The following is a 12,269-nucleotide window of genomic DNA, read 5'->3' on the forward strand; positions in this document are numbered from 1 at the left end:
GCCTCGGGGACGCACGCCTCCCAGCATGCTCGGCGGCGGCGGTGGCTCCGCCTACCCTCCTCGCCCCGCCTCCGGCAGCATGATGTCATCGAGTCCCGATTGGCCGAGCAGCGGACATTCGCGACTGCGCCAGGCCTCCTCCTCGTCCAAAGGCGACAGTCCTGAGAAACAGCGGCCCGCCACCAAGGTGAGCCAATCTGTTGCCGCGGCAACCTGCACCAGACCCATTGTTGCTATGGTGACAACACCGTGTGTGTGTGTGTGTGTGTGTGTGTGTGTGTGTGTGTGTGTGTGTGCAGGCTCCATCTCCATGCGCCTTGGATCGCACCGCCGCCTGGCTACTCAACATGAACTCCGCCTCCTCCTACGCCGAGACGGAAGATGAGCGTCACGACGACGCCCTCGTTGAAAGGGTAACCCCGCCCCTCACCTGTTGAAATGGAAGCACACCTGAAGTGTGTGTGTGTGTGTGTGTGTAGTACCAGCAGGACATCGCACTGCTGCAGGAGAAACTGCGCGTGGCGGCGCTGCGTCAGGAGGAGTGCGAGTCCCGCCTCCTGGTTCAGGACCAGCAGAACCAGCGTCTGCTGCAGGAATACCAGGTGAGACCAGGTGGTTGCTGCCCTACAGGTGTGATCGGTTCTTCACACGTGTGCGTGTGTGTGTGTGTGTGTGTGTTAAAGGGGAACATTATCAGCAGACCTATGTAAGCGTCAATATATACCTTGATGGTGCAGAAAAAAGACCATCTATTTTTTTAACCGATTTCCGAACTCTAAATGGGTGAATTTTGGCGAATTAAACGCCTTTCTGTTTATCGCTCTGGAGGCGATCACGTCAGAATGTGACGTCGCCGAGGTAACACACCCACCATTTTCATTTTCAACACATTACAAACACCGGGTCTCAGCTCTGTTATTTTCCGTTTTTTCGACTATTTTTTGGAACCTTGGAGACATCATGCCTCGTCGGTGTGTTGTCGGAGGGTGTAACAACACTAACAGGGAGGGATTCAAGTTGCACCACTGGCCCCAAGATGCCAAAGTGTCTGCCGCCAGACCCCCGTTGAATGTGCCAGAGTGTCTCCACATTTGACCGGCGATGCTAAGGCAGACATGGCACAGAGTAGTATGGATAACCTGCAGATGCATTTGCAACGATAGTCAACGAAATCACAAAGGTGAGTTTTGTTGATTTTGACTTATGTGCTAATCAGATATATTTGGTCGCAGCGTGACTGCCAGCTAATCGATGCTAACATGCTATTTACCGGCGGTGCTAAAGCAGACATGGCACAGAGATGTATGGATAACCTGCAGATGCATTTGCAACGATAGTCAACGAAATCACAAAAGGGAGTTTTGTTGATGTTGACTGCCAGCTAATCGATGCTAACATGCTACGCTAATCGACGCTAACATGCTAATTACCGGCGGTGCTAAAGCAAACATGGCACAGAGATGTATGGATAACCTGCGGATGCATTTGCAACTATATTACGTTTCCTTCCACCCACATTTAATGCGAAACAAACACTTAACAATCGACGGATTTAAGTTGCTCCAGTGTCAAAAGATGCGAAAGTCCTGATCGTTTGGTCCGCACATTTTACCGGCGATGCTAACGCAGCTATTCGGCCATGCTATGGCTATGAATAGCGTCAATAGCTTCAGTTTCTTCTTCAATACTTTCATACTCCGACCATCTGTTTCAATACATGCGTAATCTGTTGAATCGCTTAAGTCGCTGAAATCCGAGTTTGAATCCGAGCTAATGTCGCTATATCTTGCTGTGGTATTCCCATTATTTAACGTTTACAGTAAATCTCTACAGTGTATCAACTTTAGGTTGATATTAATTAGAGAAAAAAAAAAGGTTTTATGCCTTTTCTTTCAAAGACAACTTTGTTTTTTATAATAAAACTGAAATATGCAGTATTTCCCCCGCTGCCCAAAACATTCAGAAAGCAATGTTTGATGTGAAGTAATTAAAAAGATCAATAATGCAGGACACTAGTGATTTTAGTTAATTATTATTTTTGTGTAATCACAGTGAAAATATAAATAAAATCCCATTTCATATATTTGGGATCCAAAAGGTTCCTCACTCATAAAGTGATAAATTTTTATTAGGTTTTTTTTACTTTCAACACTTAAGTTACGAGATCAACTTCAGATATAACTGTCGATTTTATGTTTGAATTATTATTTTGTTTGTTTATGCTCATTTGTCAAAGAAAATGTTGATGTTTTTACATGGCAACCACACAATATATGCACTATTTTCCACATAAAACATTTTAAAGTGAAATATTTGAAATAATTGGAGCCTTTGATAGGTCAATAATTCACTATAAAAAATTTTTGGGGGATCAATGGCAAAAAACAATAATATAGACAAAAGAAAATAAACAGCCTGCATTGGCAGCTTGTGTCAACATTGCAACTTTTTCTAGTTCGATTTCACCTCATTACACTTTTTTTAATGTTTTTTTAAAATGTTTGCAATAGCATTTCCAGAACGTGTGGCGGGCCAGTAAACAATTAGCTGTGGGCCGCACTTTGGACACCCCTGCCTTTAGGGGACCTCGGACGGTGTGGGGACAAACAAACAGGTCCTCTAAAGGGAAACATTTTTAAATGATAGTCAGATCCATTCTGAAGATGCCTTAATGATTTTTAAGCTTTGGCCCAAAAAAACATGTTTGCTGCTTAGTTTGAGTGTGAGACATTTGCACAGCAGCCCCCTCATCGGGCTGTAGCTGGTACTGCACTCGCTGCTCTGCTCACACTTCTTCCATGTATTTTTAATCACGTCCACCTGGTCCCAAAAACATCAATCCAGAGATTTAAAGACCTGTATGAGCTAACTGGGCAGTGGCCATTTGACCTACATTTTTTTATGCCTCCACAACCTGTAGAAAGGGTGGTCCCCACAAGTCACGAACAACAACTTGGTCCCCATTCCCAATGATAACCTGTGTGTGTGTGTGTGTGTGTGTGTGTGTGTGTGTGTGTGTGTGTGTGTGTGTGTGTGTGTGTGTGTGTGTGTGTGTGTGTGTGTGTGTGTGTGTGTGTGTGTGTGTGTGTTCTGGCAATGCCTGCATAATGGGGACATGGCTCTGTTTACACAGTCACCTTTAGGGGACCTCGGACAGTGTGGGGACAAACAAACAGGTCCTCTAAAGGGAAACTTTTTTAAATGATAGTCAGATCCATTCTGAAGATTCCTAAATGATTTTTAAGCTTTGGCCCAAAAAACATGTTTGCTGCTTAGTTTGAGTGTGAGACATTTGCACAGCAGCCCCCTCATCGGGCTGTAGCTGGTACTGCACTCGCTGCTCTGCTCACACTTCTTCCATGTATTTTTAATCACGTCCACCTGGTCCCAAAAACATCAATCCAGAGATTTAAAGACCTGTATGAGCTAACTGGGCAGTGGCCATTTGACCTACATTTTTTTATGCCTCCACAACCTGTAGAAAGGGTGGTCCCCACAAGTCACGAACAACAACTTGGTCCCCATTCCCAATGAAAACCTGTGTGTGTGTGTGTGTGTGTGTGTGTGTGTGTGTGTGTGTGTGTGTGTGTGTGTGTGTGTGTGTGTGTGTGTGTGTGTGTGTGTGTCAGGCCCGGCTGGAGGACACAGAGAGTCGACTGAGGAGGATGCAGGATGATAAAGATCTCCAGATGAACAGTATCATCAGCAGGTTTGTACAGTGTGTGTGTGTGTGTGTGTGTGTGTGTGTGTGTGTGTGCGTGTGTGTGTGTGTGTGGGGGAGGTAAATGTCTTTGACCTCTGACCTGAGCAGGTTGATGGCGGTGGAAGAGGAGCTGAAGAAAGATCATTCTGACATGCAGGCGGTGGTGGACTCCAAACAGAAGATCATTGAGGCCCAGGTGTGATCTCTCACTCTAACTTGCTACATGGCACCTAGAGCCGCCCTATGGTAACGGCACACACAGTGGTGGTCATGAGACAAAGTTCAATTAAGCTCATGAGGAGAACGCATGGAGCTGCACACTCAGTCACAGTCTCGCCCTAAGGTACAGCTTCCTCTTTTTATTCAGGATTTCCCCAGTCAACGTCACTGAGGCCGCCTCTAAAAGTAGCGGTCACACATATCATGTAAAGTAGCTCCAGTACGCACAATACATGACGGAATGTGCTGGGGGCCTTGTCCCTGCTTCGTCTGTGTGCGGTCATCTTGTCTTCGTTGAGGTACTTGAAGTCCTTGACTGTTAGCAGGCTAAAACAAAGATAACATCTGCGGCTGAGGCCACCCCTCATATGCCGTGGAAGGTGAGAAGTTTTGTCCTTGCACAGATAGAAAAGTCTAGACAGCCATGACATGATCTTCTTTCCACGTGTATGGACACTTTTGACCACCACTGTACGTGTGAATAGTTTGCATAAGCAACTCTTTTTGAGGATAATCATCTTGACGAAAAGACTGATGGGTAACTTGTTTTGAAGTCAAAGTGACCAGCAGGCGGTTTCATTTTTAATTTGACAACCGACGTCTTGTTTCAGGTGTGGATCATATTGACATGTAGAATTGCAAGTAGTACATATTTAGGTCAAATTTGTCCAAAAATATACATGTTTGGCAAGAAAAGGTTTTATGTTAATAGCTTTTGGAGGACAACATGAAATCTTTACCTGCACATTACCTACCTTCTCTGTATCCTGGAGTCAAACTGGTGCCTCCTTCTTTCACCCAGTCAACATATCTTTACCTGCACATTACCTACCTTCTCTGTATCCTGGAGTCAAACTGGTGCCTCCTTCTTTCACCCAGTCAACATATCTTTACCTGCACATTTCCTACCTTCTCTGTATCCTGGTGTCAAACTGGTGCTTCTTTCTTTCACCCAGTCAACATATCTTTACCTGCACATTACCTACCTTCTCTGTATCCTGGTGTCAAACTGGTGACTCCTTCTTTCACCCAGTCAACATATCTTTACCTGCACAATACCTACCTTCTCTGTATCCTGGTGTCAAACTGGTGCCTCCTTCTTTCACCCAGTCAACATATCTTTACCTGCACTTTACCTACCTTCTCTGTATCCTGGTGTCAAACTGGTGCCTCCTTCTTTCACCCAGTCAACATATCTTTACCTGCACATTACCTACCTTCTCTGTATCCTGGTGTCAAACTGGTGTCTCCTTCTTTCACCCAGACACCATATCTTCACCCGCACATTACCTACCTTCTCTGCATTGTGTGGTCACGCTGGTGCTTCCTGCTTTTAAGCAGCCATCTTGAGACGGCAGCAGCGCAGCAGCATCAGCGCAGAGGTTCTTTGAAGGCTCGTAAAATCAAAACCGGAGCAGTTAGAAAAACTCTTTGAGCAACTTTTAATCAGAAGGGTTCAATCCCTCTCCTGTGCGAGTTTGAAGCCGACACAACAAACGTGCTCAGAGGAGATAATGTTTGAAAAAAGGTGACGGGTTGTTACAAAACTTTTGTTTTGAAGGGGTAATTGCAAGCTTCTTGTTGATTTTTGCTGAAGGATGTAAATGAATGAAATGTAGGTCTAAGTGAGACCTACATAGAGGTTTTTGTTTCATGTCTCTACGACATTCCTACCGGAAGTTACAAGCAGTTTTGTCTGTGTTTTCTTCCTAAGAGCAGTTTTGTCTGTGTTTTATTCCTAGGGGGCGCTAGAGCGCAATTTTAAGTTTTGGGGTTTGTTTTTTTTTTTTTTATTAGATCGCAATCGTCGCCAGTCCTGAGATGTGTGTCCAGTTTGGTGAGTTTTGAAGCATTTTTAGGGGATCAAATTACAGTTCAAAGAGACATTTTTTAGGAAACTTTTGTTTTGAAGGGGTGTTTGCCAACTTCCTGTTGATTTTTGCTGAAGGATGTGAGTGTATGAAATCTAGGTCTAACTCAGACCTACATAGAAGTTTTTGTTTCATGTCTCTACGACATTCCTAACGGAAGTTACAAGCATTTTTGGCTGTGTTTTTCCTAGGGGGCGCTAGAGCGCAATTTTGAGTTTTGGGGATTTGGTTTTGTTATCAGATGGCAATTTTTGCCAGTCCTGATGTGTGTGTCAAATTTGGTGAGTTTTGAAGCATGTTAAGGGGGTCAAATTACAGCTCAAAGAGGCGGCGGTACAATAATAATAATAAAACCTTAGAAATACAATAGGGTCCTCTGTCCCAAAAGGGACATTCAGTCCCTAATAACATACAGCAGAGCAGGTGTGGCCCGCGGGTCTCCAGGTAGACAGGTGTGATCCCTCACTCCAGGTAGACAGGTGTTGATCCCTCCCTCCAGATAGACAGGTGTTGATCCCTCACTCCAGGTAGACAGGTGTTGATCCCTCACTCCAGGTAGACAGGTGTTGATCCCTCCCTCCAGGTAGACAGGTGTGACCCCTCCCTCCAGGTAGACAGGTGTGATCCCTCACTCCGGGTAGACAGGTGTGACCCCTCACTCCGGGTAGACAGGTGTGACCCCTCCCTCCAGGTAGACAGGTGTGACCCCTCCCTCCAGGTAGACAGGTGTGACCCCTCCCTCCAGGTAGACAGGTGTGACCCCTCACTCCAGGTAGACAGGTGTGACCCCTTCTCCAGATAGACAGGTGTGACCCCTCACTCCAGGTAGACAGGTGTGACCCCTCACTCCAGGTAGACAGGTGTGATCCCTCCCTCCATGTAGACAGGTGTGACCCCCACTCCAGGTAGACAGGTGTGACCCCTCCCTCCAGGTAGACAGGTGTGATCCCTCCCTCCAGGTAGACAGGTGTGATCCCCTCACTCCAGGTAGACAGATGATGACCCCCCCTCCAGGTAGACAGGTGTGACCCCCTCCCTCCAGGTAGACAGGTGTGACCCCTCCCTCCAGGTAGACAGGTGTGATCCCTCCCTCCAGGTAGACAGGTGTGATCCCCTCACTCCAGGTAGACAGATGATGACCCCCCCTCCAGGTAGACAGGTGTGACCCCCTCCCTCCAGGTAGACAGGTGTGATCCCTCCCTCCAGGTAGACAGGTGTGATCCCCCCCTCCAGGTAGACAGGTGTGACCCCCCCCTCCAGGTAGACAGGTGTGACCCCCCCCTCTGCTGTGTCTTGCAGGAGAAGAGGATAGTGAGCCTGGACGCTACCAACGCTCGCCTGATGGCGGCGCTCACTCAGATGAAAGAGCGTTACGGCGTGACGTCGCAGAGAAACGGCCTGTCGCCTAGCAACACGTCATCCTTGCAGATCACGGAGAACGGCGAGTTCCGGAATTCGGGTAATTGTTGAGGCGCCGACGACAGGAAGTGCTCGCTCCCTTTGTGTAGTCAAGGACATGTGACCTTTGAACTTTGGTCCTGGCCACGCCCTTTTTTGAAGGACACCTTGGAAGCTTGACGCCGTTTCCTGTTTCCATGCACGGCTTCCTGCTTCGTGTGTCGTGCAGCAGGAAGCATGCAAAGCTTCAAAATAAAAGACACTTTGCTCCATGGTTGTAAAGTTCCCACAATCTTAAATTATTCTTTAGAAAACTCTTGTCTTTCTTCTCTTTTCACCTTATTTGGTTTTTTAGACCGCTTTACTTCCTGCTTGTAGCTAAAGACACACACCGGTTACCATGACAACCATCAGAAGTGTAAAATGTCCCTGACAACACATTCTGATTTTGTAAGTTGACTCCTTAAAGACAAACCTTTTATTTCACTCAAATGATTGAATTGATCGACTTTAATAAAGTAGTCAGTCCACAACCAACAAGTGAGTCCTGTCCCTTTAAGAAAGTACTTCTAATCTCAAAATGCTTCAGAAACCAACATAAAAAGACCCAAAGCTGCAAAGCATCATTGTAGACCTACACAAGACTAACAAATTGTTTAAGGATTATCGTAGACCTACACAAGACTAACATTGTTTCAGTATTATTGTAGATTTGGGCAAGACTAACGGGCTGTCAAATGATTATTTTAGGATTATTGTAGACCTACACAAGACTAACAAATTGTTTTAGGATTTCTAAATTTACACAAGACTAATGGGCTTTCACAGGATCATTGAATAAACCTACACAAGACTGCAATCAACATGCTGTTAAAGGATTATTGTAGACCTACACAAGACTAACAAATTAACAGTATCGTAAATTCACACAAGACTAACGGGCTGTCAAAGGATTACTGTTGACCTACACAAGACTACTAGGCTGGTAAAAGATTATAGACCTACACAAGACTAACAGGCTGGTAAAGGATTATAGACCTATGCAAGACTAACAGGCTGTAGAGTATTATTATAGACCTACACAAGACTAACAAACTGTTGACAGTATCGTAAATTCACACAAGACTAACGGGCTGTCAAAGGATTACTGTTGACCTACACAAGACTACCAGGCTGGTAAAGGATTATAGACCTACACAAGACTAACAGGCTGGTAAAGGATTATAGACCTATGCAAGACTAACAGGCTGTAGAGTATTATTATAGACCTACACAAGACTGACAAATTGTTGACAGTATCGTAAATTCACACAAGACTAACGGGCTGTCAAAGGATTACTGTTGACCTACACAAGACTACCAGCCTGGTAAAGGTTTATAGACCTACACAAGACTAACAGGCTGGTAAAGGATTATAGACCTACGCAAGAATAACAGGCTGTAGAGGATTATTGTAGACCTACACAAGACTAACAAATTGTTGACAGTATCGTAAATTCACACAAGACTAGCTGTCAAAGGATTACTGTTGACCTACACAAGACTACCAGGCTAGTAAAGGTTTATAGACCTACACAAGACTAACAGGCTGGTAAAGGATTATAGACCTACGCAAGAATAACAGGCTGTAGAGGATTATTGTAGACCTACACAAGACTACCAGGCTGGTAAAGGATTATTATACACCTACACTAGACTAACAGGCTGGTAAAGGATTATTATAGACCTACGCAAGACTAACAGGCTGGTAAAGGATTATTATAGACTTACACAAGACTAACAGTTTGAGGATTTTGTTGATTTATACAAGACTAATTGGCTGTCAAAGGATTATTGTACACCTACACAAGACTAACAAGCCATTTAAGGATTATTGTAAACCTGCACAAGACTAACAGGCTGTCGAAGGATTTTTGTGGACCTACGCAAGTCTGACAGGCTGGTAAAGCATTCTATACTTACACAAGACTAACAGGCTGTCGAAGGATTGTGGACCTACACAAGACTAATGGGCTTTCACAGGATCATTGAATACACCTACACAAGACTGCAATCAACATGCTGTTAAAGGATTATTGTAGACCTACACAAGACTAACAAATTGTTGACAGTATCCTAAATTCACACAAGACTGACGAGCTGTCAGAGGATTACTGCTGACCTACACAAGGCTACCAGGCTGGTAAAGGATTATAGATTTACGCAAGAATAACAGGCTGTAGAGGATTATTGTAGACCTACACAAGACTACCAGGCTGGTAAAGGATGATTATACACCTACACTAGACTAACAGGCTGGTAAAGGACTATTATAGACCTACGCAAGACTAACAGGCTGTCAGAGGATTATTGTAGATTTACACAAGACTAACAGTTTGAGGATTTACACAAGACTAACGGGCTGGCCAAGGATTATTGTAGACCTACACAAGACTAACAAGCCATTTAAGGATTATTGTAAAACTCCACAAGACTAACAGGCTGTCAAAGGATTGTTGTGGACCTACACAAGTCTGACTGGCTGGTAAAGGCTTATCGTAGACCTACACAACACAAAAAGGCAAAACGAGGATCATTGTAGACTTACACAAGACTGCAATCAACATGCTGTTAAAGGATTATTGTAGATTTACACAAGCCTAACGGACTGTCAAAGGATTACTGTTGACCTACGCAAGACTAACAGTTTGAGGATTGTTGTAAATTTACACAAGTCTAACGGGCTGTCAAAGGGTTATTGTAGACCTACCCAAGTAACAGTTTGAAGATTGTAGATTTACACAAGACTAACGGGCTGTCAAAGGATAACTGTTGACCTACAAAAGACTACCAGGTTGTCGCAGAATTATTGTAGACCTACAAGACTAACGGGCTGTCGAAGGATTACTGTTGACCTACGCAAGATTAACAGGCTGTCAAAGGAATATTGTAGACCTACACAAGACTATCAGGCTGTCAAAGGAATATTGTAGACCTACACAAGACTATCAGGCTGTCTAAGGATTACTGTATACCTACGCAAGATTAACAGGCTGTCAAAGGATTATTGTAGATTTACACAAGACTACAAGGCTGTCACAGGATTATTGTAAACCTACACAAGACTAACAGTTTGAAGATTGTAGATTTACACAAGACTAACTGTTGACCTACAAAAGACTACCAGGTTGTCACAGAATTATTGTAGACCTACAGAAGACTAAGGCTGTCGAAGGATTACTGTTGACCTACGCAAGATTAACAGGCTGTCAAAGGATTATTGTAGACCTACACAAGACTACAAGGCTGTCACAGGATTATTGTAAACCTACACAAGACTAACAGTTTGAAGATTGTTGTAGATTTACACAAGACTAACTGGCTGTCAAAGGGTTATTGTAGACCTACCCAAGTAACAGTTTGAAGATTGTAGATTTACACAAGACTAACTGTTGACCTACACAGGACTACCAGGCTGTCACAGAATTATTGTAGACCTACACAAGACTAACAGGCTGTCGAAGGATTACTGTTGACCTACGCAAGATTAACAGGCTGTCACAGGATTGTTGTAAACCTACACAAGACTAACAGTTTGATTGTCGATTTACACAAGACTAACAGACTGTCAAAGGATTATTGTAGACCTACACAAGACTATCAGGCTGTCGAAGGATTACTGTTGACCTACGCAAGATTAACAGGCTGTCAAAGGATTATTGTAGATTTCCACAAGGCTGTCACAGGATTATTGTAAACCTACACAAGACTAAGTTTGAAGATTGTAGATTTCCACAAGACTAACCGTTGACCTACAAAAGACTACCAGGTTGTCAGAATTATTGTAGACCTACACAGGACTAACAGGCTGTTGAAGGATTACTGTTGACCTACGCAAGATTAACAGGCTGTCAACGGATTATTGTAGACCTACACAAGACTACAAGGCTGTCACAGGATTATTGTAGAACTGCACAAGACTAACAGTTTGAAGATTGTTGTAGATTTACACAAGACTAACGGGCTGTCAAAGGGTTATTGTAGACCTACCCAAGTAACAGTTTGAAGATTGTAGATTTACACAACACTAACTGTTGACCTGCAGAAGACTACCAGGCTGTCACAGAATTATGGTAGACCTACACAAGACTAACGGGCTGTCGAAGGATTACTGTCAACCTACGCAAGATTAACAGGCTGTCAAACGATTATTGTAGACCTACACAAGACTGTCACACGGTTATTGTAGAACCGCACAACACTAACAGTTTGAGGATTGTTGTAGACTTACACAAGACTAACGGGCTGTCAAAGGATCATTATAGACCTACACAAGACTAACAAGCCATTTAAAGATTATTGTTGACCTACACAAGACTAACAGGCTGTTGGAAGGATTGTTGTGGACCTACACAAGACTGCCTGGCTGGTAAAGGATTATTGTAGACCTACACAAGTTTGGCAACACTTGAATTTGTCACAAAACAAAGATTTGTTTGAAAATGTTGGATTAATATCTTGGTCAAAAATAGTACTGAAAGTCCACCAGTACAAGAAAGTACTTTAGTTGAAGTACAAAATGAGAACTGCAAGATAATACAAGTATTTTACTACAAAATAATCTGACTTGTTTTAAATTTTTCCTCGAATAATTAGTGTCAAATATTTGATAAAAACCAAGCAGTGTTGACATTCCAGTAAGAAAGTTCCCTTCCAAAACCAGAAGGGGATCAAAATACTTTGTAAAGTTCCACATTGTGTATTTTATCCAAAGTAATATACTAAATAAATCAAGTATGATTCCATTCGACTTTGTTTGCAAACAGGAAGTATTTATTTAGTGAGTGATGTCATCCATGTCACATGACCACACTTAGAGCGCTTCCAGGACTCTCTCCAGGGGGTCTGTGGTCCAGTACTCCTGGTCCCAGTCCAGGAACCAGCCGCTGAAGGTGGGCGGTTCCCAGCCCTGTTTCACCGTCACTATGGGAGTGCCAGGGTCTCGCTGGGCCGGGTCGCTCTCTATGTACCTTGAAGCTGGACCACACCAGGACTTAACTTCCTGTTCATAGGACTACTTCCTGTTCCATTCTTAGGAC

The 12,269-nt window shown here is 43.9% G+C and overlaps 2 protein-coding genes across 5 annotated transcripts in view; one reads left to right on the forward strand and one right to left on the reverse strand.

Annotated features, from left to right (window-relative positions):
- Positions 1–7,581, forward strand: part of LOC133549009 (disabled homolog 2-interacting protein-like) — a 97,295-nt gene extending 89,714 nt beyond the window's left edge. Inside the window, exons 19-24 of one of the 2 annotated variants that reach the window (XM_061894064.1) lie at positions 1–187; positions 300–413; positions 480–602; positions 3,630–3,709; positions 3,812–3,899; positions 7,093–7,581. The exon at positions 1–187 is cut by the window's left edge and continues 88 nt beyond it. In XM_061894064.1, the coding sequence (XP_061750048.1) occupies positions 1–187; positions 300–413; positions 480–602; positions 3,630–3,709; positions 3,812–3,899; positions 7,093–7,263 (763 nt within the window). In that variant the 3' untranslated portion in view covers positions 7,264–7,581. The remainder of the gene's footprint in view (positions 188–299; positions 414–479; positions 603–3,629; positions 3,710–3,811; positions 3,900–7,092) is intronic. The other variant, XM_061894073.1, reaches the window with a different exon arrangement.
- Positions 7,582–11,981: 4,400 nt separating this feature from the next.
- The window catches only part of LOC133549033 (merlin-like), a 186,314-nt gene continuing 186,026 nt past the window's right edge, over positions 11,982–12,269 (reverse strand). For all 3 annotated transcript variants that reach the window (XM_061894114.1, XM_061894106.1, XM_061894123.1), the window contains one exon: positions 11,982–12,207. In XM_061894114.1, coding sequence (XP_061750098.1) covers positions 12,044–12,207 — 164 coding nt within the window. In that variant the 3' untranslated portion in view covers positions 11,982–12,043. The remainder of the gene's footprint in view (positions 12,208–12,269) is intronic.

Source organism: Nerophis ophidion, linkage group LG01 (assembly GCF_033978795.1).
Source record: "Nerophis ophidion isolate RoL-2023_Sa linkage group LG01, RoL_Noph_v1.0, whole genome shotgun sequence".
In the NCBI taxonomy this organism is placed as follows: Eukaryota; Metazoa; Chordata; class Actinopteri; order Syngnathiformes; family Syngnathidae; genus Nerophis; species Nerophis ophidion.